We start from the raw sequence: 26,114 nt of genomic DNA, 5'->3' as shown, positions 1-26,114 counted from the left end.
ACGACATAGGATCTCAGAGTTCAATACACCTTCATATTTCCACCGGTGAAGTAGGGCTTTAAGGAAGCAGCAGTGTTTATCAAATAGATTTACCTCAGCGTTACTTAAAGGTGCTGTGCGTAGAATGGATTAGCATTTTTTTCAGAACAGACTTGGTAGAAATGCAATGTAATATTCACAAGTGTGTTTTAAATAATGTATCATCGCTTGAAAATAAAAGTTGTTGCTGGAAATCTACTGTCAACAGAGAGCCGCAAAAAGGGCTTAAGATGATAAGTTAATATTTTATAGCCTGCATGGACTTGTTTTCCAACAACCCATTAAGGGAAAAACACAGCAGGAGTGAAAAGGGAAAGAGTCTAAGTGAAGACCTGGCGGGAGGTAAATACAGAGAAAGAATGAGACAGGTCCCAGCAAGAGCACGGAAAGAGAAGTACAGGAATTTAGTGTTCTCTCAGCTGTTGAAAAAAGAATAATCAACCTCCCGGACGGACAGAAAAGATTGAGTTGGAAATCCTGCCATATGCCAGCGCTCCATCTATCATAATGCTGCCTCGCTCCTGTTCATCCAATCGTCACCACGGCTTTAGATTCCCCTTCAGCGACCGGCATTAGTCAGTAGGCAGAAACCACAGCTTGATGGATAGTGCTGTGAGACACGCTTTGTGCTCAAAAGGCTTTTAAAACAGTAGCTATCAGGGGTTTACATTCAACATTTCACTTTTGATTATGATGTCATATTAGAAACATTACTTTTTTTCAAAAAAAAAAATCTGTTTTTATATTTTCACAATTTTTTTATTCTTTTTTTTCTGGGGGGGGGGGGTGAATGCTTTATTTGTAGTGCAGAGAGACAGCGCTGAAATGGGGCAGAGAGGGGAATGACAAGCAGAGAACATGCAGTGGATTTGAACCTGTGGTCTGCTGCTTCTGAGGACTGAGCCTCATGGGTTGGATGCTGTTTTTTTGTTTTGTTTTCAACTGTACTGTATCTTTCCCTTTCAAACAAAGACCTGGAATGACGCACACAGCTTTAACACTTGGATTTCACACCTTTTCAGTTATATAAGGGTCATGATGAGTAATGGAGGGTTTAGTGTTGCAATCTTATTTTGGGACTGGACTTGGTTAACCGTAAAATCAGCTGATATTTGTTGAATATATGATTGAAACGTTTGCTATTTTGAAACAGAAAACTTTCAGCTTCATTATTAACAACGCTGGCACATATATTCTCACCCGAATTCACCAGTTATAATGTGCACACAGCATGGTCCCGTCCAAATCTGTATTCAGCAGAGTTCAGATATGCACATATGGTCGTTACAAGCATCCAATTGACCTGATCTTGTATCTGTAGCCCCTAACACACACGCACACACATACACACACACACACAATGCTGCATATATGATCCCCACGTCACTGACCACGAGCAGCTGTTGCATGTGAGCCCTAATGTAACTGTGAAGTAGGTAGTACTAAACATCAACAACAACAACAACAACGTAAACATACCTCCACTAGACTCTCTCTCTCTGTTGCTATGTCAACCTTAACTGTGTTATGTCATAATGTTGATGTGCATACAGGTCACCTGATCGCCATAAGACCTTTTTGGCTTATGTGCTTCTGTAAAAGCCGAATGTTACATAACATTAATACGTTTGTAATATTGTCCTACGTTTTCTATATTTTTTTTGTCAAAAATCTAAATCCAAAACCTACTTATACTAATGCTCATATTTGCAAGTTTCAAGACCAGAGGTGGATTAACTTGTAGTCACAGCCAAATAGTACCGCACACATATGGGATGAGTGTACACACACCAGTTCAATGTTGGTGCTTTGAAGTATTTATTGACCCATAAAAATATCATACACTATTATCTTTCCTCTCCCATCATGTTGAGAAGTCAATTCTGGAGCTCCTCTGTGTGTAGTAACGTGTATATCTGTGTGTGTGTGTGTGTGTGTGTGTGTGTGTGTGTGTGTGTGTGTGTGCGCGTCTGCGTGCGTGCATGCAATACTTTGAGAAAATCTTGTTTCAACCTTGATCCAGCAGCATTTGCAATCTCACACACACACACACACACACACACACACACACACACACACACACACACACACACACACAGACACACTGTGCTTCCAGTCATAGTTACAGTCGTCTTGCTCTTAATGGAGATATATCTGTCTCCGTGTAGGCTGGTCTTATAACTGCACGCTCTCATTGGCTGCCGGTTCCATCAGCTTTGTAATGAGCCTTCCTATTGGTCCCCGTTGGACATCACATTCAACCCATCAGCCTCTACTCCCTGGTTGCTAGGAAACCAGTGGTCTCTGGTTTCCCTCCATGTATTCCCTCCCACAATGTGCTGTATGTGTAAAAATATATACAGTATATGTTATAAAAAATAATGTTTGTAAGTGTGTGGGACTGGGAGTGGTTCTAAACAGAGAAAAGAGGTGAAGCTTAGCTCAAAGTTGCTTGCTTTCTGAGAATATGTTGCGCGTGTGTGTGTGTGTGTAAACAATCTCTGTTGAGAGTCCAGGCGAGTCAATACTCATCAGTCCACCTCCAAACAACACACACACATTAAGTGATGAAGAAGGAACGAGGGGAATGGCTGTGATGAAGTATTCAGGGTTAGAGAAACGTCAATAGTCGGGGTGAAAATGTTGGTACTTTCACACTGAGTGCACTGCACATTATCCACATTGCAACACAGCAAACACTATCGATCACAAGACGGAAGCTAGGTTTGACTTTTGTCTTTCCTATTTTATCTTTGTCTTGGTTGACAGATTTAGTGCTACAAGCTCGGCCATGATTATCTGCTAATGTTCGTAATTAAAAACAATTTGTTTTGCGCAAAGCCACTTAATACGACTGAGTTAGATAGGGCTGTTTCAAGGAATTTTAAATATAAACACCAACCCAAGAAACTTAAATGGATATTTTTACGGAGAAAACACTTCATGGAGTCTTTACTTGTTGCCCGTCAACTGCTCCAAGACATGAAATAGTCTGGCATCAAACGCCCGTAAAACATGAATTATCATCTTAACACTTCTGTTGTGGTACAGAAAAAAAAAGTATAACATGTTCATTGGTGAGCTTTAGAGAATGCTGGTTTTTCAAAATGTGTAACCTTCAGACAAAGCCAGGCTAGTTGTTTCACCCCGCTTACGTCTTTGTTTGTGCTAATATAAGCTTGGCCAACCAGTTGCTGCTTCCAGATACATACAGATGGAACAAATGAGAGAATGGTCAGTCTGCCTGTTAAACTATTGGCAACCATTTAGAAAAGGCGTATTTCAATGGCAAAGGATTGGCAAATTTAATTAAATGTTTTACTTCTTTTACATTTTCTGTACATTTCAACCTCTAATATTATTATTATTATGGTACACACATTGTTTTAAGATGTTTGTACATGGACAAGTATGCGGTATGTTATTTCGATTTTTTTTAGATTGAGAAAAGCAATATTGGAAGTATCACAAATTGCAAATTGTTGTTTAAATTCTCAAATTGCCACAAAAATGCTAAAACTTAAACGCTACAACTGCCTAAGAAACATTTGACTAGACTAAACTTGACTCCTAACAATTGACTATGTTGCCCAGAAGCAGAGATATTTAGTACCAATCAGATTTAAGCCATTAAGATCTCATAACCGCAGTGTCCTCAATGATTGTAGCCACCCCCCCCCCCCCCCCCCACACACACACCGTACTCAACCTCTAAAATATCACTGAACCAGCCATGTGGGGCTATTCGCTGATCAATATAACCATTCTATTGGCCTGTAATGGATTCTGACCTGGGCAATTTAAGTAACCTGACTCCCAGTGATTTTTGGATTCTTGGGAGAGCAGAAATCGATTGCAGGATTGTTCCTCCAAAACGCTCCATTATCAGACGCCGCCTGAGGGGCTTCGGTGGTCTGCTGGTACCACAGAGGTCACGACCTTTAGAGTTGACTCAAGGAGAGGTGATCGCTCATATAAGAGTGAGCCTGGAGACATGTTCTGTGTTTAAAGGAAAGACAGGGCAAGTGGGCAAGTTTTATTTGTATAGCACAATTCAGACACAATTCAGGCCACTCAAAGTGCTTCACAGGGTCACGAAGTCCATCAAGATTAAAATACATCAAACATAGAATGCACATTAGATTAAAAAAATAATAATATAAAAAAAAATAAAAAAAACATTAAAGTGAAGCTATAGTGCGTAACTTCTGTCTTAGGCTACTTCATCTTTAGAAATGCAGTTTCACCAATTCATCCACACAAGGCCTTTTGTTGAGGCAGTCATATGAACTGTTTAATGTAGTCTTGAAAGGAAGACTTTTTTTTTCTCGATATTGAATTTTCGTCTTTATTCTCAAAATTTCGACTTTATTCTCGAAATGCATAAAGAATATGAAAAAAATCCCTGTCTTTTTTGGCCCTAATACCCTTCCGTATATAAATGAGAGCCAGGGATGAGAGGTAATGTGAGGTCAAGGGGATTCACAATATAGTTACTGGTCGGCCCCCTCTTTTTCTCTCTAGGCCATCATACCACCCCTGACTTGTCCTCTGTCATTAAAACTACGTGCTGCTAGCTTGAGCACAGACAGTAGCCCGACTGTTTGGATCTCTCAGCGGGGGTTTGACGCTACAGTGAGCAGAGAAGCATCCCGACCTCCCCTGAAGTAGGAAAAGCTCTTTGTGTGTCCTGTGTCCTCAATGAAGAGAGGCTGTTGTTTATGTCTGTCCCCCCCCAATCCCTGACACCGTGTACACTTAACGCCCACTGCTTTCTTTGCAAAGAAATATGTCACTTCATCGCAGCCGTCATCCTATTATTCTGTGTTCGCTCTTGTGTTTAATGAGGTCATTGTGTCGTCCTAGGGATCTTTTTTAAGGACCCATTTTGTTTTTTTCTTGGACGGACTTCAGCCGAGTGAGATCATCTCTATTCCACTGGGAGACGTTATTCTTTCGCTTGTGTGTTTTATGTCTATGACTCATTGCTGAATTGAATAACATTAAGATGTGACATTTGACTTGCATACTCACAGATTTACAGGTGCTCCGAGGAACTTTCAGTTTGTGTTCATTCTTGCACCAAGTGTTTTTACTATGCAAGCTGTTGTTCCTGGGTGAGCGTACCCATGACAAAGGCATTGAGAAAAACTATAAAAGAATAGCATTCTTTGCACTGAAGGTCTCTTTTGCTGTTACATGTCATTTATGAACATCGGAGGTAGAATGAGACTGCTTTAGAAATATTTTAAAAGTGCCTCGTAGCACCTTTTAAATGGCAAAGAGGAATCCTATTATCTGTTTCATCACTGAGACACCAGCAGGCCAGAGAGTAGAGGAGATGTGTGCAGCTGTGAGAAAAGCTCCGTTAGCCGTTTGTGTGGTGGCGGCTAATCCGTTAATCAAGCCTGTTCAATATGGGCTAACGGGACAGTTAGCGAGATTAGTGCATTGATCGGCACACAAACACACACACACACACACACACACACACACACACACACACACACACACACACACACACACACACATATACAGTATATAGCAGTCCTGGCCAGATAACTGGAAGCAAAAACAGCACCCCACATCACTTTATGCCGTGGTAATGAAATCAAGACCATGGGGGCTATGGAACCCTTGTTTGGACGCTCCACCCACACAGTGAAAGCAGCACTGTTACACTGACAGAGACAGGAGCAAAGGATGAGATCATCTCAACTCAATAAAGAGCTTTCTGAGATGCTTTGAATAGGGTTAAGCTTAAGTGAATGTGTGGTTGGTTAGTGCGATTGGCAATGGATGGAAAGAGATGAGACGAGGGGTGCTGCAGAGGGGTGTATGCTGTGGTATAAGAGCCACACTTCTCCTGTCTGTATATACAGCCGCTATGAATATCATTTAAATGCAAATGGGGCAATACTGCAGTCAAGATTCACAAAGAGAGAGAGAGAGAGAGAGAGAGAGAGAGAGAGAGAGAGAGAGAGAGAGAGACAGAGAGAGACAGAGAGAGACAGAGAGAGACAGAGTGTAAGACTGCGTTCCAAATCGCATACTCTCTTTTTTCGATTCTACATACTACAGCTGATCATACAAATAATCTAGTTGCCTCTTGCTTATATATCCGTCGCATATCCGGTTGTTTTCATGCGAAGTCTCCATCGATGTGGCGTCACTTCCGGTGCGCACTGGATTGCGGGGGTCAGAATCGGCCAAATAGCATGCTGATTTTAACACTTAAAATCTCGGCCGGTTGTAGTATATTTTTAAGCATACTAAATCTTTTCCACATGAATTGGGACATCCTAAATCTTTTTTACTACCATACTAAATAACAGAAAGTATGGGGATTTGAACACAGCCTAGGTCTGTGTGTTAAATCAAAATGGTATAGGGATAACAATATAACCCTCTTCCTCCGAGTCTCCACCGAAACACACTGTTTGACACATCCACGTGTATGTGGACTTTTATTCATATCATTTTATTTTTCCGGTGTGTGTGGGTGACTGCTGCTGCGGCGGCTCTGTGTTGCCATGGCGACAGGTGAACTTGTAGCTGAGGTTGAGCGTTCTACAGTACAGAAGTAGATGATGTTGCGTAAGGCAGAACTGTAACACAGTGACACACGTGTGTATTCGTATGTGATGAAACGGCAGGAACGGTGTTAGACAGAAAGCATGCTGGACTTGGACTCATGACAATGACTATTTGATAACCTTTATATAAGGCACAACAAAACTGCCCAGGTCATTTTGCTTACTTTATAGTTTTGTTGGTTAGGTGCAACGAGGAATTTTTAAATATTTCTGAAACAGTGTTATTTTTACTCCATGTAACAGCAAATGAGACTATCAGTGCAAAGAATGCTATTTTTATATAGTTTTGCCATGGGTATGCTCACCCAGGAACAACAGCTGGCGTAGTAAAAACACTACCGCTTTTTTCCTAAGGGGGTGCAAGAATTAACACAAACTGAAAGTTCCTCGGAGCGCCTTCTAAGCAAGGTAAACACTTTTCTAATCCAAATCTAGTTTTGAGTATTTTAAGGATATCAGATCTAAGTATATTTTTCATTAGTAGAGGACGAGCGCCATATTTTCATTTGGTCTGTGACTTACTTTCGTTCCGGATTTATCGGCAAATCAGTTTCTCAGTGAATCCATCAATCATTTGGTTTATGAAATGTCACAACATATTAAATGTGCCCGTCACATCTTCCGTGAGCCCAGTATGATGTGATCAAATGTTAAAAAACTAAATATATATTCAGTTTACAAGGACAAATGATTGAAAAAATGCAGTGAGTCGTCATAACTGAGAAGCTATCACTAACTTAATGTCCTTTAAATCAAGTGTAACTCCTTCTAGCTTTTACTAGTGGAGCGGTACAACATATTCTCATGGCATCAAATTGACACTTGTTTCTAATCGCATAATTTTAATGCGGCAAAATTCAAGGAGCCAAAGTCATCTTCAGTACAAATAGAAAGATAGAGATAGAGGGAGGCAGAGATGGTGTAGTATGGTTGACATTGTATGTCCATAAAGGAAGGTGTTTGAGAGAGAGAGAGAGAGAGAGAGAGAGAGAGAGAGAGAGAGAGAGAGAGAGAGAGAGAGAGAGAGAGAGAGAGAGAGAGAGAGAGAGAGAGAGAGAGAGAGAGAGAGAGAGAGAGAGAGAGAGAGAGAGAGAGAGAGAGAGAGAGAGAGAGAGAGAGAGAGAGAGAAGATTAAGAAAAGGAGGGATGAGTGAGTAAAAATTGGTGTAGGGAGCGCGGGGAAGCCATAATACGGCAATTAGTTCCACTACCCGCTAGTCCAAGCTCTGCTCTCTGTATCCCTTTGATCCGTCTAATTTTAACAATTAAAATACATTGTCTCCACCCAGAGAACAAGAGCGTAGGATGCAGTATAACCAGCTGGTATAGCGGCTGTGTGTTTTTTTTTAACATCCCACTATTCACACTGTCTTTTTCCTTATTTACTGTATTACATAAATTGAAATTCGTGAAACCAAAGAAAAACCACAAGGGGTAATGTGTATAGCATCTTTGGGCTTACATGATACATTATACATCAGTTGTTTAAATGCATTTGCATATATACAATATTCATTATGGTTGGGATTAGTTTATTTATGTTCTGTGTGTGTGTTTTGGCCAATGCACCAAAGTGTGCACATCCTACACCACTGTTCTCATTGTTAGTTTGTATTTGTCTGTTTCTCTAGCAGATGTGCCAGTAATTGGTGCAGGAGATGATTAAGTGTGTGTGTTTGTGTGTGTGTGTGTGTGTGTGTGTGTGTGTGTGTGTGTGTGTGTGTGTGTGTGTGTGTGTGTGTGTGTGTGTGTGTGTGTGTGTGTGTGTGTGTGTGTGTGTGTGTGTGTGTGTGTGTGTGTGTGTGTGTGTGCTGACTCAACCCAAGACTGTTGGGAGAATCATTAGACTCGCAGCAAGGCCTCGCATTGGGGCTAATTACCACCTTTTGCCCTGAAGACACAAACAAACACACACACACACACACACACACACACACACACACACACACACACATTATCTCACACAAACCGTTATTGGAAGCCCTCCAGAGGCCGCCCCATAGGAAGAGGCTGTAGTTTGTTCAGAAGTATGGGTGCCAGAAGGGGCCAAACAGTGTAAACAACCTCCCTGCAGAAGGCTGCCATGTTTAAACTTGTCTCTTTAGAAAAGCCAGTAACTGGCACAGTGAGTGGACGCCTGGTGACAGAAAGAATGAATGCTTTTCATTGGAGGCCAAGTGTGTGTGTGTTCCTGTGTAATGAGCACCAGAGAGGGGAATAGTTAGACCAATACAAATTTGCCACAATGTGAAATTGTTGAATTTACTTTTCCTTCTGCAAACACTCTCAGCAATCAGTAACAATTTTTCATCAAAGAATGCATTTAATTTAAGTTAAGTTATCTTTATTAGTCTATTTACACAAGGCACATTTAAATTCGTCTTTTTTCAAATCCCCTCTCAAGTTACCACACGTCTCGCTAAATTCTGATCATTAAAATGACGGCATTTTCTTTCTGAACTTGCTAACTGAGTCCAAAGTCCCTTCGAACTTTCGGCCTCACAATAAAATATTTAAGGTGTGTGGCTGGCACTGTCTTAAACTTATCCAATTTTGACCTGGTGAAATCCCGGAACATTAATAAATGACTAAGACCGAGCCAGCAAGTCTGACTCGAGGTTCAAGCCTACATCTCTAATTAATCCCGATAGCTGCTTTGCTGCTTCGGGGGATATAGATTTCTTATTCATTTAAACTGAAAGTAAAGAACAGAGTGGTTAGTTGTAATAGGAGCCCCAATTAATTGAATCAGTCTTTCCATGTCCGCCTGTTTGTCTCTTTGTGTGACACTGCGTTCCAAATCGCATACTCTTTTCAGCACTAATCTCGGCAGGACCTAGTAGACTTCCGGGTATTTTTAAGCATTTGACCACAACAATTGGGACATCCTAAATCTTTTTTCTACCATACTAAATAGCAGAAAGTATGGTTATTGGAACACAGCCCGAGTCTTTCATATAGGAAGCTTCTTACTCGTTGGTATTTGCATTTGAAGTTGAAGCCATACGCTCTGAAACCGTCTAAACGAACAGCTTGAACACAGCCGTCCGAGTCATGTCGGTTACGTAATAATAATAATAACATGATGCACCGGGGGCCATTTTGTGTCATTATGCACTCATTAGCGCTTCCCTGAGTGCCACACAGTGCGCTCTGGTGTGTTTCTCTCTGTGAAGCTCGTTGCTGGATAGTAGTATTCTTAATTGGCAAAGCCTGTGAACTTTTACTCTCCATAAAAGCTGTTTTAAATTGTGCAAATGAGGCATCAGAGTCTGCATCTTTAAGCTAGTGCAGTGGCTTTTTGACCCAGCATTTTAGCATGAGCAGAGAACACAAAAACCCTCCTTCTTAACTCATGCTGTGCCTCTGTGTAGATCTGCAACTACATTTTTTATGAAGATTTAATTCTTAATATTTATCGGTTGATTATTTCGACAAATCGAATAAACCACATTATTTTTTTCAGATTTAAAGTAAGAAATGTCCACCAAAACCCCAACATACAAACAGTAGCAAATCCGTGTGTTTCAGAAGCTGGAACAAGTAAATGTTTTGGCATTTTAACTTTTTAAATGACTTTAACGATTCATCATCTTTGGATGGATTCATCATTTCAGGGGCTACAATACATTAATGAAAGATTTTTTGTGCACGAAACCAACAAACTACCCTGCATTTTATTCAACGTTAATGTGTGATATCTGTGTGCTTCTCCAGGTATTGAAGATCAGCCTTATCGGACACAGAAAACGGATCTTGGCCTCATTGGGAGACCGGCTACACGAAGAAACCCCGCAAAAACCTCCACGGGCCATCTCCTTAAGGGTGAGTGTGGGTTTTGGTTCAATAAGATGGTACGATGTCTGTGAATTATATTAAAAAAAAGAAAATGGGCCATTTACATTGACCTCCATTAATTTCCTGAGGGGGTAGGGTAGGGTTGCCATGTCCCACTAGGAAAGTCTTACATCAATGAAACTTACCTCAACTATTAGCATCAGCCCCACGACTCTACCAAAGGATTAGATTTTTGGATGAAGAGAAATAGATTTTGACGTGGGGTGCTTTTCACATCTAGCCAGTCCATTTTTGGGCTATTTATATTGACCTCAATTCATTTCCTGAAGGGCTAGGTTTAGGCATAGTGCACCTTTAAAACATTTTTGGGGTACTTAAAACACTATAGTATAGAAGATTTTCAGACGAAAGAACGGGTGAAATATTGTTCAGCTTGTGGAGCTAACCGTAGATTTGGTCGATGCCTGACACTAAACACTTATCCCCGGGCTGTTAATTCAACATCTTGGCATCCAATTGTCTCAAAGATCTCACCTCCACAGTGCCTCAACAACTTTATCTGATAGGGATTAGTACACACAAGCAGCCAGGTTTAGTTACTGTGGACACATAAACAAAACAGTCTTTGGCATACAATGTGTGCATTCCTCCTCACGCTAGGAAATCATCTGGTTTTAATTTACCAAAGAATGAAAGACCATAAAATAAGCTACATTTAAGAAATATGCAGAGATAAGATTGAGGTATTTCCTCCATTTAAAAGGGTGAAAGCTTAGGAGGCGCTTGTGGTGTAGTGGTTATAGCTTCCCCCCCATAGAGGCTCAGTCCTCAGAAGCAGCAGTCTCAAATCCGGCCTGTGGTCGCTCTCTGCATGTCATTCCCGTCTCTGACCCATTGCATCTTTGTCTCTCCAACCTGTCTAATAAAGTCATAAAAAATCTCCAGAAAAATTATCTGGGTGTGGCTCAGAAGCCGACGCATGACATACATCACGACGGGAGATCCACAGTGGCACTGGGCAGATCCAATAGTTTTAAACTTCAACAGACACCCTCCTTCAATTGAGTTAACGTTTGTCAAATAAGTGATTCCAGACCTTGTGCACAAATGAAATTAAGTATGATGGTCTGGTAGGGCCAGGCTACTCCGAAATGGCCGACCCACTGCAGTTTCCTCCCTGCCGGCTTGTCCTGGATACTAATCAAGAGAAACTGGCTTAGCCCTTCCCCATCGGGGCTACGCTTTAATGTCCTTGGACAGCACTGCTTGTGTCGGTAAAGTCCTAAACTGTCCACCCCGCTCTGTTACAATTGGGAAAACAACAAGATTAATATATGTACACTACAGGGGGAAATGTTGGTTTATGCTGCATTTAGTGTAAACAGAGTTGTGTCTACAAGTGCTAATGAAGTGCAAACATCGACTTCAAACAGTGGAGTACCAAACGTCAGCTTCCAAATCCTCTTCCATAGAGACTCTGCTCAAATGTAATCCGTTATAAGTGAATAACCTCTCAGGAGAAACGGCTGACCTTGCAATGTGTAAGACCATTACAAAATAATGAAGTTGGGACTTTAAGTCTCCGCTCAGCTTTGAATAAACTTTCCACTTACGGTACCAGCCAAAGCTTTCATTAAAAGTGATTCTGAAAAGTCCATAGTTTGCCGCCAGACATCCGTTTATTTTTTGTTTTCTTGTGTCTCTTGAATAATCTGCGTGGTAGCTCGAGTCGAGAGGCTGATTTGTAGAGTGATGATGAGCTGTGGAAAAAATCTCAGTTTAGTGTAAAATTGAAGGGATATTTAGGTTTTGTTGTTAGCATTTATATATGTGGAGAAAATACCGTGTATCATCTGACCCTCTCTGCAACCGCACAAGGCTGACTTCTGCAAAAACGCAAATTCTCCCCCAAACTTCTTATAGTGACTGTGCTGACTGCCATCTCCATAATGTAACATATTAACTATACCTAAGTACCTCAAACAACTGCACCTCATAAATACTGAACTATCCCTTTAAGGACACTCCAATAGATCTGCTCCAGCCTCCTAAAAAACAGGACAGCATCATTGTGCTGGATTTTTTAAAACCCCTCTCTACATATACTCAGCAGTATGGCAACACTGTCTAGCTGGAAAAAATACAACGCGACCTTGCACAGTAAATGAAATTGCCCTGCTTATTGTATTTGCAGCCAGCTACACAGCACATTATGAAATGATTAAATGAACCCATCTTTCCTCCCTTTGCTTCTCCCTCTTGTGGCAGGAGCCCGGCGGGACCCACACCCCTCCCCAGCAGCTGAGCCCCTCGGTGGGGCAGGTCGGGTACACGGCGGGGGTCCCGGGTGGATCTCTGGACGTGCAGCACCTCATCATGCAGGCCGACGCGCGGCGCAGGCAGCGCAGCAACGACAACTACTTTGAGGACGTGCCGCGGTCCAAGCTGGAGCGACAGATGGCCCAAGTCAGCATGGTGAGGAGATGGAGGGATGGAGGGATGAATGGAAGAAAGCAGGGATGGACTAGAGGAGTGTATTATGAATGGTGGTAGTCAGGGAGACAGTTGACTGGATGAATGCTTAAAGGTGCAGTGTGTAGTTTTAGAAGAGAGGGATTTGTTTACATTCACAGAACCTGCAGTTAGACTAACTAGTTGACCAAACATTGAGTTCTATGTAATTATTAGTGTTGAGTGATTCTGTCATCATAAATCAAACAACATTATCTTGAGAAACCTGGAACCAAACGTAAGACTAGAATATGTTTGTAAAAGAAATTGCGGGCCCTGCTCCTTTAAACAACTACACCCTCCTGTCCGGGAATGGGGATTGAACCAGCTACCTCCTGGTTACTGGTCGGCCCCTCTTCCTCTAGGCCAATCATTTATTAGAGCTCATTTACATTTTACAAACGAGAAAGGGGGAAAGTTATGCCAGAAACTTTGACCAAATATGCATTCGCCAATCAGGCATAAACTATTGCTTTACACTATAAATGTTTATCTACAGTCTTTCACTGACATCCAAAGATATGCAATAGTTCGGCATAAACAAGACATACTTCATAGAACAAATGGGTGAACTTTCTAGTTAATTGCAATCTCATTCAAATGCATAATTAGAACTTTATGATTTCCGATCCGCACAATGACACACACACACACACACACACACACACACACACACACACACACACACACACACACACACACACACACACACACACACACACACACTTAGACGGGTGCACACAACTGAGGCAGCAGCTGTGTTTTGATTGAATATGATTAGAGTCTGTTTGTGTCTGCGTCTGAATCACAGAGCTTATTAGTGCAGCTTACCACACAAACCACACACTTATGGTTACCCTCTGAATCTCTTAAAGGCCTACTTCACTGGTTGGAATGTGAAGGTGTATTGAACTCGGAGATCCTATTTAGTATAAATGTGCAAAAACAATTTAAATCGGATCATCTTAGCATGAGAAAAGGCAGAAATAGTGTTTTATGGTCTCACTGTCTAACCCTACAGTTTCCTTACTGTGACATCACAGTAAGGGTCAGGATTAACAGGACAGCTGGGCCAAGGGAAGACTAAGGAAAGACTGAGGGAAGAAAAACCTCATTCATTATATTATAATAGTTATTTTATAATGATAGAACGCTGGTTCCGTATGGTTGAAGTATTCCTTTAAGTGTGTGTGAGTCCACAGTGTGTTTCCCCCTCTTTAGAAACAACTAGGCGACATGGAAGAGCCAGCTTTGCCAGAATGAAAAGTTATCTGTTTTAGAAAAGAGGAAATATCTTTATCCTCACTTACATAAACCACATTTTTTTTCAATTGTCGCAACATTTCCATGATTGGTGGTTAGCTCACAAATGCTTCTCCCTCTTGCGCTCGACTCATCTTCTGTTTTCTCTTTTATAGAATAGAATCAAAATACAATAAAAAGGGTTCAGCAGCTGACTTTGCACATTAAAGGTGCACTATGCAGTTTCAGATGAGGTGAATTTGTTTACATTTACAGATCCTGCAGTTAGTTTACAAAACATATTTTCTCTACATGTAATTTGTAGTATAGAATATGATTCTATCGTCATAAAGCAAAACTAAATTATTTTGAGGAACCTGGAACCAAACGTAAGACTAGAATATGTTTGTAAACCAAACTGTTGGCCCTGCTGCTGTAAACAACAACAGTGAAACAGTAACTTTTCAGGATGCAGTGTTCCAGGGATCACATTTTCCTGTGAGGAAAGTTTTTTTTTCAGTTATGAGAATATACCTTAGAAAATGTTCACTTCTCTGACACACCCAAAGTTACATTGTGCACCTTTATAAAAACATTTGGGCACTTGTATGGAAGATTTTCAGCCGAAAAAACAGGGTGAAATACTGTGGTGGAGTTAACCGTAGATTTGGCCAATGCCTGTTACTAAAGACTTATCCTCTTGGCATCCAATGTAAGATCTCACCTCCACAGTGCCTCAACAACTTTATCTGATAGAGATTAGTACACACAAGCAGTCAGGTTTAGTTACAGCGGACACATAAACAAAACCGTTGTTGGCATTCGATGTGTGCATTCCTCCTAATGCTAGAAAATCATCTGGTTTTAATTTACCAAAGAATGAAAGACCATAAAACTTAGCTTAATTGTTATCCGCAGACATTTGAGAAATATGCAGCAATAATATTTGAGGTATTTCCTCCATTTAAAAGGGTGAAAGCCCCTAACCCGCCCCCCCATAGAGGCTCAGTCCTCAGAAGCAGCAGACCATGGGTTCGAATCTGGCCCGTGGTCGTTCTCTGCATGCCATTCCCCTCTCTGCCCCATTTCATCTCTGTCTCTCCACAACTGTCTAAGAAAGTATAAAAATGTCCCAAAAATAATCTTAAAACTAAAAAAGTAAAGAATCTGAAACTGAGCCAAAGAATTGGAACATTTTTGTAAGCCAAGCATAATTCATCCAAGTTTAATTTCCTCCTTGGATGTTCCATGAAGCATGTCCCCTTTACAAGTCATGTTCAAAAGCTGCTACATTATGTACGTTACACACAAAATCACTGTCAGGTCAGCGACTTATGTCAACGTGGGATTCACTCGTCTCCATCTTGTAATCTTGTGCGACCCCATTTTTTTGTTGTTGTCCTGATGTGTTTTCTGATTGGTTGTATTTCCAGGCAGGCGAGTGGTGTGAGCCAATCACGTTGCGCCCGCCCAACGAGGCTACTTCGTCCACTCCGGTGCAGTACTGGCAGCATCACCCCGAGAAGCTCATCTTTCAGTCCTGTGACTACGAAGCCTATGTGAGTCCAAAACCCTCTTTCAATTAAGTATTGTGTGTGTGTGTGTGTGTGTGTGTGTGTGTGTGTGTGTGTGTGTGTGTGTGTGTGTGTGTGTGTGTGTGTGTGTGTGTGTGTGTGTGTGTGTGTGTGTGTGTGTGTGTGTGTGATATAAAATATGAAAGAATCAAATCAAAGTCGATGTTTTGGATTAATTATCCACATTTTGAGAAGGACGAACCAGTGAATTCTTATTAATAATATAAGTGACCCTTTAACTTCACCTCTCAGTCAATACTGCACTCACACAGTTATTCTCAGCAATATGGTAAATTTAGACCCGTTGCCAGTTACATAAAGGATGTTATATATCCACGTTACCACGGATACACCTTTGAATGTCTGACATACAAACAGACATTCAAGATGGCATTGGTTCTCAGAAGCAACAAGGTGTTGTGTAATGGGTGGAAAACTGAGACTGTTTCAGGAATATTAAAAAGATCCTCATAGCACCTTTTTAAAATAAGAAATGTTGAACTTTTACCTTTGATAAAAAAAATTAAAAAAAAAAGCCGGGAAACAAACAAAAGGAAAAAGATGTTGTAGAGATGAGAGATCGGAAATTCCAGTTGAAATCCAATATGAATGAATACAAGGAAAAGATGAGGGTAGCGTGGTAGTGAATAAGAGATAGGTTATCCCAAGAGTCTGTCTTCCCTCAGTCAAAAATCCCCCCTCTTTTTTTCGGGTTTTCACCCCGGATGACTGATAGTAAACAGGCCGGACCATTAGGCTTGTGACAGATGTAGAACTACACAGGCAATGTGTTTTTGGGCAGATGATGGGGCGCCGTATAATATATAAACTCGACGTCATTGAAAATGAGGGTCACCCCTCAATTGGTCTCTCGAGGATAAATAAAAGTTAAATGAAATGAAAAAATAAAGGTGCTTTCATGGGGCCATTAATGACACCATATCTAATGTTTGCTGTCCCAGGACAACGGGCTACAGCTAAAAAGCTTCAGAAAGTGAGATAAATGACCGGGAGCCACACCAGAGAGGGAGGAAGCAGAGCGCTCATATGTGAATATTGGTGAGCTGGGAGGGAGATAAATGGGATGGATAGTGATAGGACAGTGATGAGAGGAAAGAGAGGCGTGTGCTCTGTTTGTGATAATAGAGAAAAGGAAAATGGTAGGAAGCCAAAAGAGACGAATAAATAAAGCATCAGCACTGTTCTACTTTTCATCCCCAGTTCCAAATAAACCATAACCCCTCTCCTCCACTTCCAGCGCCACCTCTCCATTAACAACATATCTTTATTATGTCAGCGTTATAGCCTCAAAAATAGCATCTGAAGTTATATTACAAATAAAAGGTGCTCCGAGGGACTTTCAGTTTGTGTAAATACTTGCACCCCCTTTGGACAAAAGCGGTAGTGTTTTAACTACGCCAGCTGTTGTTCCTGGGTGACAAAGGCATAAAGAAAAACTATATAAAAATAGCATTCTTTGCACTGATGGTCTCGTTTGTTGTTACTTGTGATTTATGATCATCAGATACAATTTTTTGACTGTTTCAGAAATATTTATAATTTCTTCTTGGGACCTTTGAATGAAACGGGTATTTTTGGTTGAAATTTCCCAACAAATATTGGAAGGACTGTCATGGAAATTTGTACAGACATTTTATGTCCCCCTTTTAAAATGCATTGCATTGTTACAACTTTGGTGATTTTTTATGTAAATTTAAATATGTCAAACAGAGGGATTCATGACTAAACGTGCAAAACAAAATAGCTTTGCCATAAGTCTTGGTTTTACAAATGCATACTAGCTAGCACACTAAACTACGATGTGGAAAATGCTAAGATATAATACATGTTAAGCATCAGTGTGTTAGCATTGTCAATGTCCCCATGTTAGCATGCCATTCATCTTAAAGCAGCACTGTAGACCTTGGAGTCTTGCTACGTTATCGACGTCTTTGAATTGAATTTGGAACTCATAAAAGCCTTGGCGGACTAGACAGCAGCTGCTCTTGTTTGCAAATGTAATACAATTTCTAGGCTAACTGCCAGCAGCCCTGCTATACCAGCTATAACAGCGGTTTAGGATTTTTAGATTGAAGTATTAACATGCCCAGATGAGCTTCTTCTGATCAGCCAAGGTCCTGACTTTCCCCAAGTGAACATATGACAGTCTGCCTTACATCAAAAGTAACATCCCACAAAGCGCCAGCAGCTTGTTTTGCCTCCATCATCTAATATGAGATAAATCCTGTGCTGTTTGTGATTGATTCGAGGAGTCATTTACTGTCGTTGAGTCAAACGGATGAGACAAAAATAAAAAGCTGTAAATGGACACTTATATAAAGCGCTTTTCCCTGGTTTTTCACAGAACCAAAGCGCTTTACATTGTTTTGTACACATTCACCCAATCACACAAGCATTCATACACCGATAGCAGCAGCTACCACGCAGGGTGCAGGCTAACTTTATGGAGCAATTTAGGGGTCAGTGTCTTGCCCAGGGACACTTTAACATGTGCCGGGGAGACAGGGATCGAACCACCGACCCTGCAACACAGTGGACGACCACACTACCCGCTTTGCCACAGCTGCGCCTTCTAATCCACTAAAAGCTTTGTTTAGGGTCACCGTTAAGGCCTTTGCCATTTAAGCGGGAACAGGACAGCTGAGGTGGTGAATGTTGCACCCATTATTGTGTGTGTGTGCGTCTATGTCTACATATGTGCAATTCATGAAACTCCATAATAGTACAACTCAATGTTGCATTTATTGGATACAAATGCCAAACTTGGGATGTCCATATGTATTATTAACAGACCAATTCTTGTTAAATTCCCCCATGTGTATTAACTCAGCATGTGTCTGTCTGTGTCTCTCCACAGTACCTGGGCTCCATGCTGGTGAAGGAGCTGAGAGGAACAGAGTCCACACAGGATGCTTGTGCCAAAATGAGGGTAAAGCCACTTCTAACACATTTTTTACTTATCATATTAACTAAACATTATTAACATATTTTGCTGAGATCTTGGAACACGGCTGCATCGCTAAAACACCTAAAGGTAGCAACGAAATGAGGTGTTGATACATTGAAAATAAATGCAGGATAGGAGTTTTTATATGGTAAAAAGGACTCCACTTATATAGCACCTTTCACTGGTTTTTCACAGAGCCGAAGCGCTTAACATTGCTTTGTACATGTTGACCCACACACACACATACACTGATAGCAGGGTGCAAGCTTACTATCGGGAGCAATTGGGGTTCAGTGTCTTGCCCAGTGGACGACCTCCCTACCCACTACACCTGAGCCGGCCTACATACTGTAGATTTTTTTCTCTATAAAACCTTAGTGGACCTTTTTAAATCTGGGCCACGGTCTCATATGCCCAGTGCACTCACACTTACACTGGAACTTTAATAATAAACTTAACATATCATGACAGTGGATTAAGTGTATTGTAGGGATTTATTTCTCATATTATTCGCCTGGGTGGCTCAATAGCCCATTAAAAAAAAATGGGCTTCAAATCACCATATCTTCATTTTGCTACCGACTCCCTTTTTTTCTTCCTCTCCTCTTTTTCTCACTGTTGTTATCCGTCTCCTGCTATTATGTCTTTTCTTTCTGCTCCTTCTCTCTCTCCCTCTCTCTCTTTCTCCCTCTCTCTCTCTATTTTGCAGTAACACTCTCCCTCTCTCCTCTAGCGCTCTCTTCATATCTCTCACTCTCACACTGAGCTGCTGCAGTGTGAAAAGTTTTAATATTCATGAGCAAAGCTTTCTGTTCCTCCCCCTCCTCCCCTCCCTCTCTCTATATTTATTTTACCACATCAGAGAGCGTCTCTATCTCTTCTCTTTCTCTCCTTCCCCAATTTTCACACATCTTTGTTGCTCACCTTTCGATGTTAAAGGTGATTCTGGAGAATATTTGTTGTCAAAATCAGTGAATATCTCCTCAGGATCTGCAGCCACCTGTCCATACTGAGTGTGCAGATAAAAATAAATCCTGTAAATGGGCATGTTGCTAGCTACGGTATGGACCCCTATGTTTACACTTACCTTTGTTGGTCTATCTATGCCCTCGCCGGCGAGTGATTGCTTGCGTACGTACACATTTTTATTGATATCTCCGTGAAGATATGGCTGAAGAATGAAATGAAAACATTATCTCAAACTACAGGTTCCTCTGTTTCCGGGGTATGTTCTTGCGATACTGTCCGTCCCTTACAGACTTAGAAATCACAGCGAGAAGCAAGACCCAGAAGCTCCCTAGCTACCACTTAGCTTGTAAATAGTGCATATAATATGTACATAGTGTGCAAGTAGTTTGTTATTATTGTTTTTATATTTACTAAATGGTTTGTTTGAAAAATGTTTTGTAATGCTTCCTCTTTTATTAGTATACATCCCATGAATCATCATATGTGGTTCAAAGTCTTCATTCAGTCTAATTTCCTTATGTTTTTTGAATGTTGAGAAAACATTTCTACCAAAAATCGTCTGGACCAAATTTCATATTAGTCATGTTTTGTGAACTTCCCTACTGTGTTTTGGAAAATTTCCACTGCATTTTTGAATCTAAGGCTTAGGAGAAGCAATTTCAAGAGCCAAAACAATTCAACAGGATGACTAAAGGTGCTTCTTCCACATAAATTTCCAGGTTTTTCAAAAATCGCAATTAATTTTCTCTCCATTTAACCTCATTATGTATACACACAATGGTTTAGGACATAAGAAGACCTCAGAAAACAAAGGCCTAATGTGTTCTGAACATTTCCATATAAAACACTTGGGTATAACTGATCTTCTTGCACATTTAAAATAGGTATTAATAGTAGTATGTAAAATTCGAGAAAATACCTCTAGACCTCAAGACCAGTTTACAGAGCATTGGCTGTGTATTAACACTGGATTTTTTTTATCAGTGCACATACAGTAGGTAGCGGATTGTGAGGAGATATTCACTGATTTTGACAACAAGACTTCTCCAGAATCGCTGACTCCCCCTTTAAGTGCAATGAGATACACGTCATATCATTCTGGCTTTTTTTGAAAAAAAATTATCCAGCCAGCATCCCTCCTTTCATCTCTCCCTCCATTCCTTCACTGTGGAGGCACATATAAGAAGGAATAAATCCCCCAACTTCACAAGCCCCGTGCTGGGTAGCTGTGCTGCCTTTGTCAGCTTTTCAGCATATGCCTGATCTTGACAAGGCCAAAAAAAACAGCAGCCACAACATGCTGCCAGCAAGAGGAAAAAAAACAGATATGAACAAGGATAGCAGAAGCAAGTGCATTCTACAAAGGGGAAGGATGGAGTGATAGAAATATGGAGATGGAGAGAAGGAGATGACAAGTGATGAAAGACAAGAAGTTATATGGAGACATTAGAGAAGGGACTCGCTCGTCTGTAGTCGATTTACGTGGATACATTAAATAATCTGGCAGGTAGAACGACACCTCTGGAGTGTGACGCAGACATGGCTGTTAAATGGTTAAATCACAGCAGTCTCACAAAGCCCCGCTCTGCATAATGACTTTATATATATATATATATATATATAGGTGATTGAGACACGTGACAAAGTGCCAATATGTAATTCAAAGGAAGGATACGGTATAGCAGGAGCCCTGTGTGGTTAGCTGATTAACTTATTGAATTTTCAGCGCTGCTATCGATGGGTTAATGAATTCAAATTTGAATGCTTTTAAATGGCTTGGACTTTGAAGGTGATTTGAATAGATTTTTGTAATCAAGGAGGAAGCTGTCAAAAGACTGCTCGATCTCTGAGGTGGATTTAAAGGTGCAGTCGCCGAAATTTTCGAAAGTGCATAATACATAAAAAATATACTCCTTCTTTCTTTTCTTTCTTTCCTGTGGCCCTTATACTCTTCCTTAATACTGTAGCTGATTGCATTTCCGTTATGTCCTGCCTCAAAAGTAATTGCTGCCTCTTTCTCTCTCCCTCTCTCTGTCTCTCTGTTTTATTTGTGCGCTCTAAGAAGTCAACAGAACAGATGAAGAAAGTGCCGACCATCGTGCTCTCCGTGTCCTACAAGGGAGTCAAGTTCATAGACGCAACGAATAAGGTAACACACATACACACAGCCCGCTGTAAATAACACGTGAAAGGTCAGGCTTTTCAACACGGACAAGAGTGCGTGTGTGTGGCGCATCAGCACTAGTTTCTTGTTGCTTCTGCTGCAGCCTGACTGACTGACTGACTGAAACCCATATGGTGTTAAAATCAATAAGTGTGTAAAAGAGGACAAAACACACACACAGGCAAGAATCAGTGTGGAAGAGATTAAGGGAAGAATCAATAACAACCCCCTACTCAGTTCATTAAGCCCTTAATGGAATGTTTTAGAAGCTCATATGAAACTAGTTGACTTGAGGTATGTCTCTGCATATCTGTGAAAGACAATAGGAACTAAACCGCCTTGGGTGGGTAAAAAAAGCCATCACATTTAAGAATCACTTTTACCCTGCGTTCCAAATCGCAAACTCTTTCTTTTTTCTATTCTACTGGATTGTGGGTCAGAAACGCCCAAATAGCATGCTGATTTAAACAGGCATTATATGCTGCTTGATGAAAAAAAAAAAAAAAAAAAATTTGAAGCCTCTGTTATGCATCTCAAGCACACATACACATCAGAAGAGGAGCATCATTTTCAGATAGAACACTTTGAGGGGGAGCGTACACTACCTACTGTATGTTCCCTAGTTCAAAATTCAACATAGTTTTTTGTTGTTGTTTTTTTTATTTCTCTCTCAATTTACCAAAACTACACATATACTGATATCTATTTTACAGAAAAAAAATTAAAATTTCTTGATGTAAGGCCCTCATTAAAACTTTCTGCGCAAACTGCAAGCTGTTGGAGCCTTGACGTGGTTCTATTATTCACAGCACTGGGACGTGCTTTAATTAACACACCACCAAGCCGCAGTGTGTTCTCCAGTGACAAACTCAAACTCAGCGACTCCAGAAAACTCACCACAGTGTAAATGGTTTGAAATGAGATGAATAATAAATTCAATTTGTTTTTCCATTGAAGCAGATCACTGGAGAGATAATTTAACAATCTGTTCAGTTATTAATATTATTTTACTTCATTTCTTCCCCAACACATCTCATAGACTCAAGTTGTTTCCAGTACGAACATTGTGTATTGTAGAATAATGTTCTTACCTACCTAGTCATTTATTTTGAATCTTTATATTATTACATTGATAACTGTTATAGTTGGCTATACCTTGTGGCCTTGAGCACATATTTTTTTACACTTGTTTCTCTCAACGTGTTTTTCTATACTGAATTGGAGCAACTGTAACGAAACGAATTTCCCCTCTGGGATCAATAGAGTATTTTTTGATTCTGATTCTGAATTTCTCTTTCTGTATCCGTAGAACATCATAGCTGAACATGAGATCCGTAACATCAACACACTTTGATGAACACATTTCTACCAAGTCTGTTCCGAAAAATACCAATAAATTCTACACACTGCACCTTTAATAGTTTTCTTTCTTTCTCTCTTTCTCTTTCCGTAGAACATCATAGCTGAACATGAGATCCGTAACATCTCGTGTGCGGCTCAGGATCCAGAGGACCTGTCTACATTTGCCTACATCACCAAAGACCTCAAGTCAAGTCACCACTACTGCCACGTCTTCACTGCTTTTGATGTGGTCAGTCCATCAAGACACTGTCTGTCTGTCTGTGCAGGTTTTAAAGGTGGAGTCAGCGATTTTTTTTGCCCCCCAGCGCGCACACAGTACTACGGAAGAGTATTAGGGCCACAGGGGAGAAAAGAAAATGAGGAGGAAGTTTTTTTTTGTTTTGCACTTCTAGAATAAAGTTGACATTTTGAGAATAAAGACGAAATACAATATTGAGAAGGAGGGAAAAAAGTATACTCATACTCTTCAATACAGTACTGACAGGTATTGGATCATGAGGATATATTCACTGACTTCGACCTAAAAGTAATTTGGACAACAAGCCTTCTCCAGTATCACTCACTCCGACTGTAATTGAGCTAAAGATCATATTATCCTATAGTATCAAACTGCCTTCTCACGCCTGTCTTCCCCCCATCCCGTTATCAGAACCTGGCGTATGAGATCATCCTGACGCTGGGCCAGGCCTTCGAGGTGGCCTACCAGCTGGCCCTGCAGGCGCGCAAGAGCGGCCATGGCTCCTCCACGCTGCCCGAGAGCTTCGACAGCAAGCCCAGCAAACCTGTCCCCAAACCCCGCATCAACATCCGCAAATCTGTAAGCATCGCTACTACTACTGCTACTGTTTGAAGGGAAACAGCCATCCTACACTGACATTCACATCATGTTATGTTACTTTGCATGTGTGTGTGTGTGTGTGTGTGTGTGTGTGTCTTTCTCTGTGTGTTGGCAACAGGGTCTGCAGGGATATTCGATCTGTTAAGCATCCATTGGGTGTTGTTGTCCTTGCAGTCTCTTACACACTGACTGGGCTGATTGATGAGGCTGGTTTGCATAGGGCTCCAGGAAGGCTTGGCTTGGCTCTCCCGTCACTCTCTGTCTCTGTGTGTGTATGTGTGTGTGTGTTGGTGTGTGTGTGTGTTGGTGTGTGTGTGTGTGTGTACACGGAATCCCTTTTAGTCTGTACCAATAAACTATTGCTCTTTGATACCACGCCCTCCCTATGTGATAAGAGATACTTCTGCCTCTTACATTACATCATGAGCGTGCGTGTGTGTGTGTATATGTGTGTGTGCAAACGTGCTAGGCCTTTCGTCATGCGTCCTCCAACCGCAGCGTCACAAAGTCTGTAAACCTGTCAACCTCCCATTAACCCCCAACTGAGCTTTAAAATAGTCACGCCAGCCCACACCCCACTTTCCCTGCTCCGCCGCTGACACCAATCGGCTGGCACAGCAGCAAATGTTTGTGTCTAAAAGGGCCCGGGCTATAGAGTTACGGCAGGCTGCTAAATCTAGTGTAGCATAGACCAAGTTTAAGGCCATTTACATACTGTGAGTCATGGAAGAAAGAGATGGTGATGCTCTCACTTTCTAAAGTTAGAGCGAGAGATGTGAGACGGTGAGGAAAGACAGTGAGAGAAAAGATAGAATAAGAGCACATGCCGTGTGTGTGTGTGTGTTTTGTTTGCAAAAGCCTGCGTGTGTGGTCCAGTGCCTACAGTGTTGATGGATGATGGCATGTGTACACACAATCTGCTGACTCTGCGACTGACTGTTACATTAACCATTAATTGCAATTTTCCTCGGTCTGTGCGTGTGTGTGTGTGTAGTTAATGTCTTATGGTGTGCAGCAGGGGCAAAGCTACTGCAGTATTCACTTAATATTCCTGCCACCTGCTGCCAGCCATAATCTCCATCCTGCAGCACCTCTCCAGCCCCTGTGCTGTTGCTTTGTTTCTCCCTCTTTCATTCTTATGTTGAGTATGTGTTCTTCGAGGACAATCTCCCCTTGACGTCCACTTTAAAAAGGTGCTTCGAGGGACTTTTAAATTTTTCTTAAACTAATTTTTCCTCTGGTGATCATAAACTACATGTAACAGCAAATGAGAACATCAGTGCAAAGAATTAGTTTGTCATGGGTAGGCTCACCCAGGATCAACAACTGGCGTAGTAAAAACTCTTTTGTCCAAAGGGGGTGAAAGAATTAACAGAAACTGAAAGTTCCTCGGAGCACCTTTACCCTGCCCTTATGAGTGTCTCATGACATGTCTTTGAATAGTCTTGGCATGTTGGAAATTTAGCTAACCTAATGTTTCTTGAAAGTGAAATGAAAAAGCCTCCCAGTGAAGTAAAACATATCTTGTTTCCAAGCAGCCAGTTCATTTTCTTGGTGGTCGAGGAGCTTTGAATTTACACTTTGTTTAAGACTGAAATATAATGGAATTTTTCATGAAAAAAACTAATTGAATGCAAGAGTTTCTTCATACGGTGGCCTATTCTTGCTTCAGTTTTGTGTTATTGCAGTGATGCTGATGCTGCATGTGCCGTCCCACGCTGTTGCCAGGGTGATGATGACTCTGCTGCCATGTTTTTAAGTTGCCATGGTTTAATGCTTTGGTTTTTCGAGTGCTGTTGCCTTAACCCCATCGCCATGCAGCTGGTCTGTCATCGTTGTGGTTTTTTCACTTTGCTGCTGTTTTTTTAATTTTATTTTTAATTATTTTTTCGGTGTTGCTGTTGCTGAGCATGATTATTTTTATAGTTTTTTTACTTTATCGTAGGAGCAACAATTCATTGTTCATTCATTGACTGTTATTGTTCACATTTACAGCATCCTACAATTTTTTTTCCCTTTTTTTGTGTGCATACAATTAAAGAAAATAGAGAAA

At 41.0% G+C, this 26,114-nt stretch overlaps 2 protein-coding genes across 4 annotated transcripts in view; one reads left to right on the top strand and one right to left on the bottom strand.

The window, feature by feature from the left end:
- Window positions 1–26,114, top strand: part of anks1b (ankyrin repeat and sterile alpha motif domain containing 1B) — a 206,563-nt gene that overhangs the window by 174,450 nt on the left and 5,999 nt on the right. For 2 of the 3 annotated variants that reach the window (XM_080050738.1, XM_080050737.1), the window contains 7 exons: window positions 10,353–10,460; window positions 12,702–12,908; window positions 15,620–15,745; window positions 18,639–18,710; window positions 21,760–21,846; window positions 23,315–23,452; window positions 23,873–24,040. In XM_080050738.1, the coding sequence (XP_079906864.1) occupies window positions 10,353–10,460; window positions 12,702–12,908; window positions 15,620–15,745; window positions 18,639–18,710; window positions 21,760–21,846; window positions 23,315–23,452; window positions 23,873–24,040 (906 nt within the window). The remainder of the gene's footprint in view (window positions 1–10,352; window positions 10,461–12,701; window positions 12,909–15,619; window positions 15,746–18,638; window positions 18,711–21,759; window positions 21,847–23,314; window positions 23,453–23,872; window positions 24,041–26,114) is intronic. The other variant, XM_080050736.1, reaches the window with a different exon arrangement.
- The window catches only part of apaf1 (apoptotic peptidase activating factor 1), a 71,991-nt gene continuing 63,056 nt past the window's right edge, over window positions 17,180–26,114 (bottom strand). Inside the window, exon 28 of the transcript XR_013845439.1 lies at window positions 17,180–17,191. The gene's annotated coding sequence lies outside the window, so the exon portion shown is untranslated. The remainder of the gene's footprint in view (window positions 17,192–26,114) is intronic.

The sequence above is a fragment of the Ammodytes marinus genome (assembly GCF_949987685.1).
Source record: "Ammodytes marinus genome assembly, chromosome: 22".
Classification (NCBI taxonomy): domain Eukaryota; kingdom Metazoa; phylum Chordata; class Actinopteri; order Uranoscopiformes; family Ammodytidae; genus Ammodytes; species Ammodytes marinus.
This window is presented reverse-complemented; position numbering and strand designations above follow the sequence as displayed.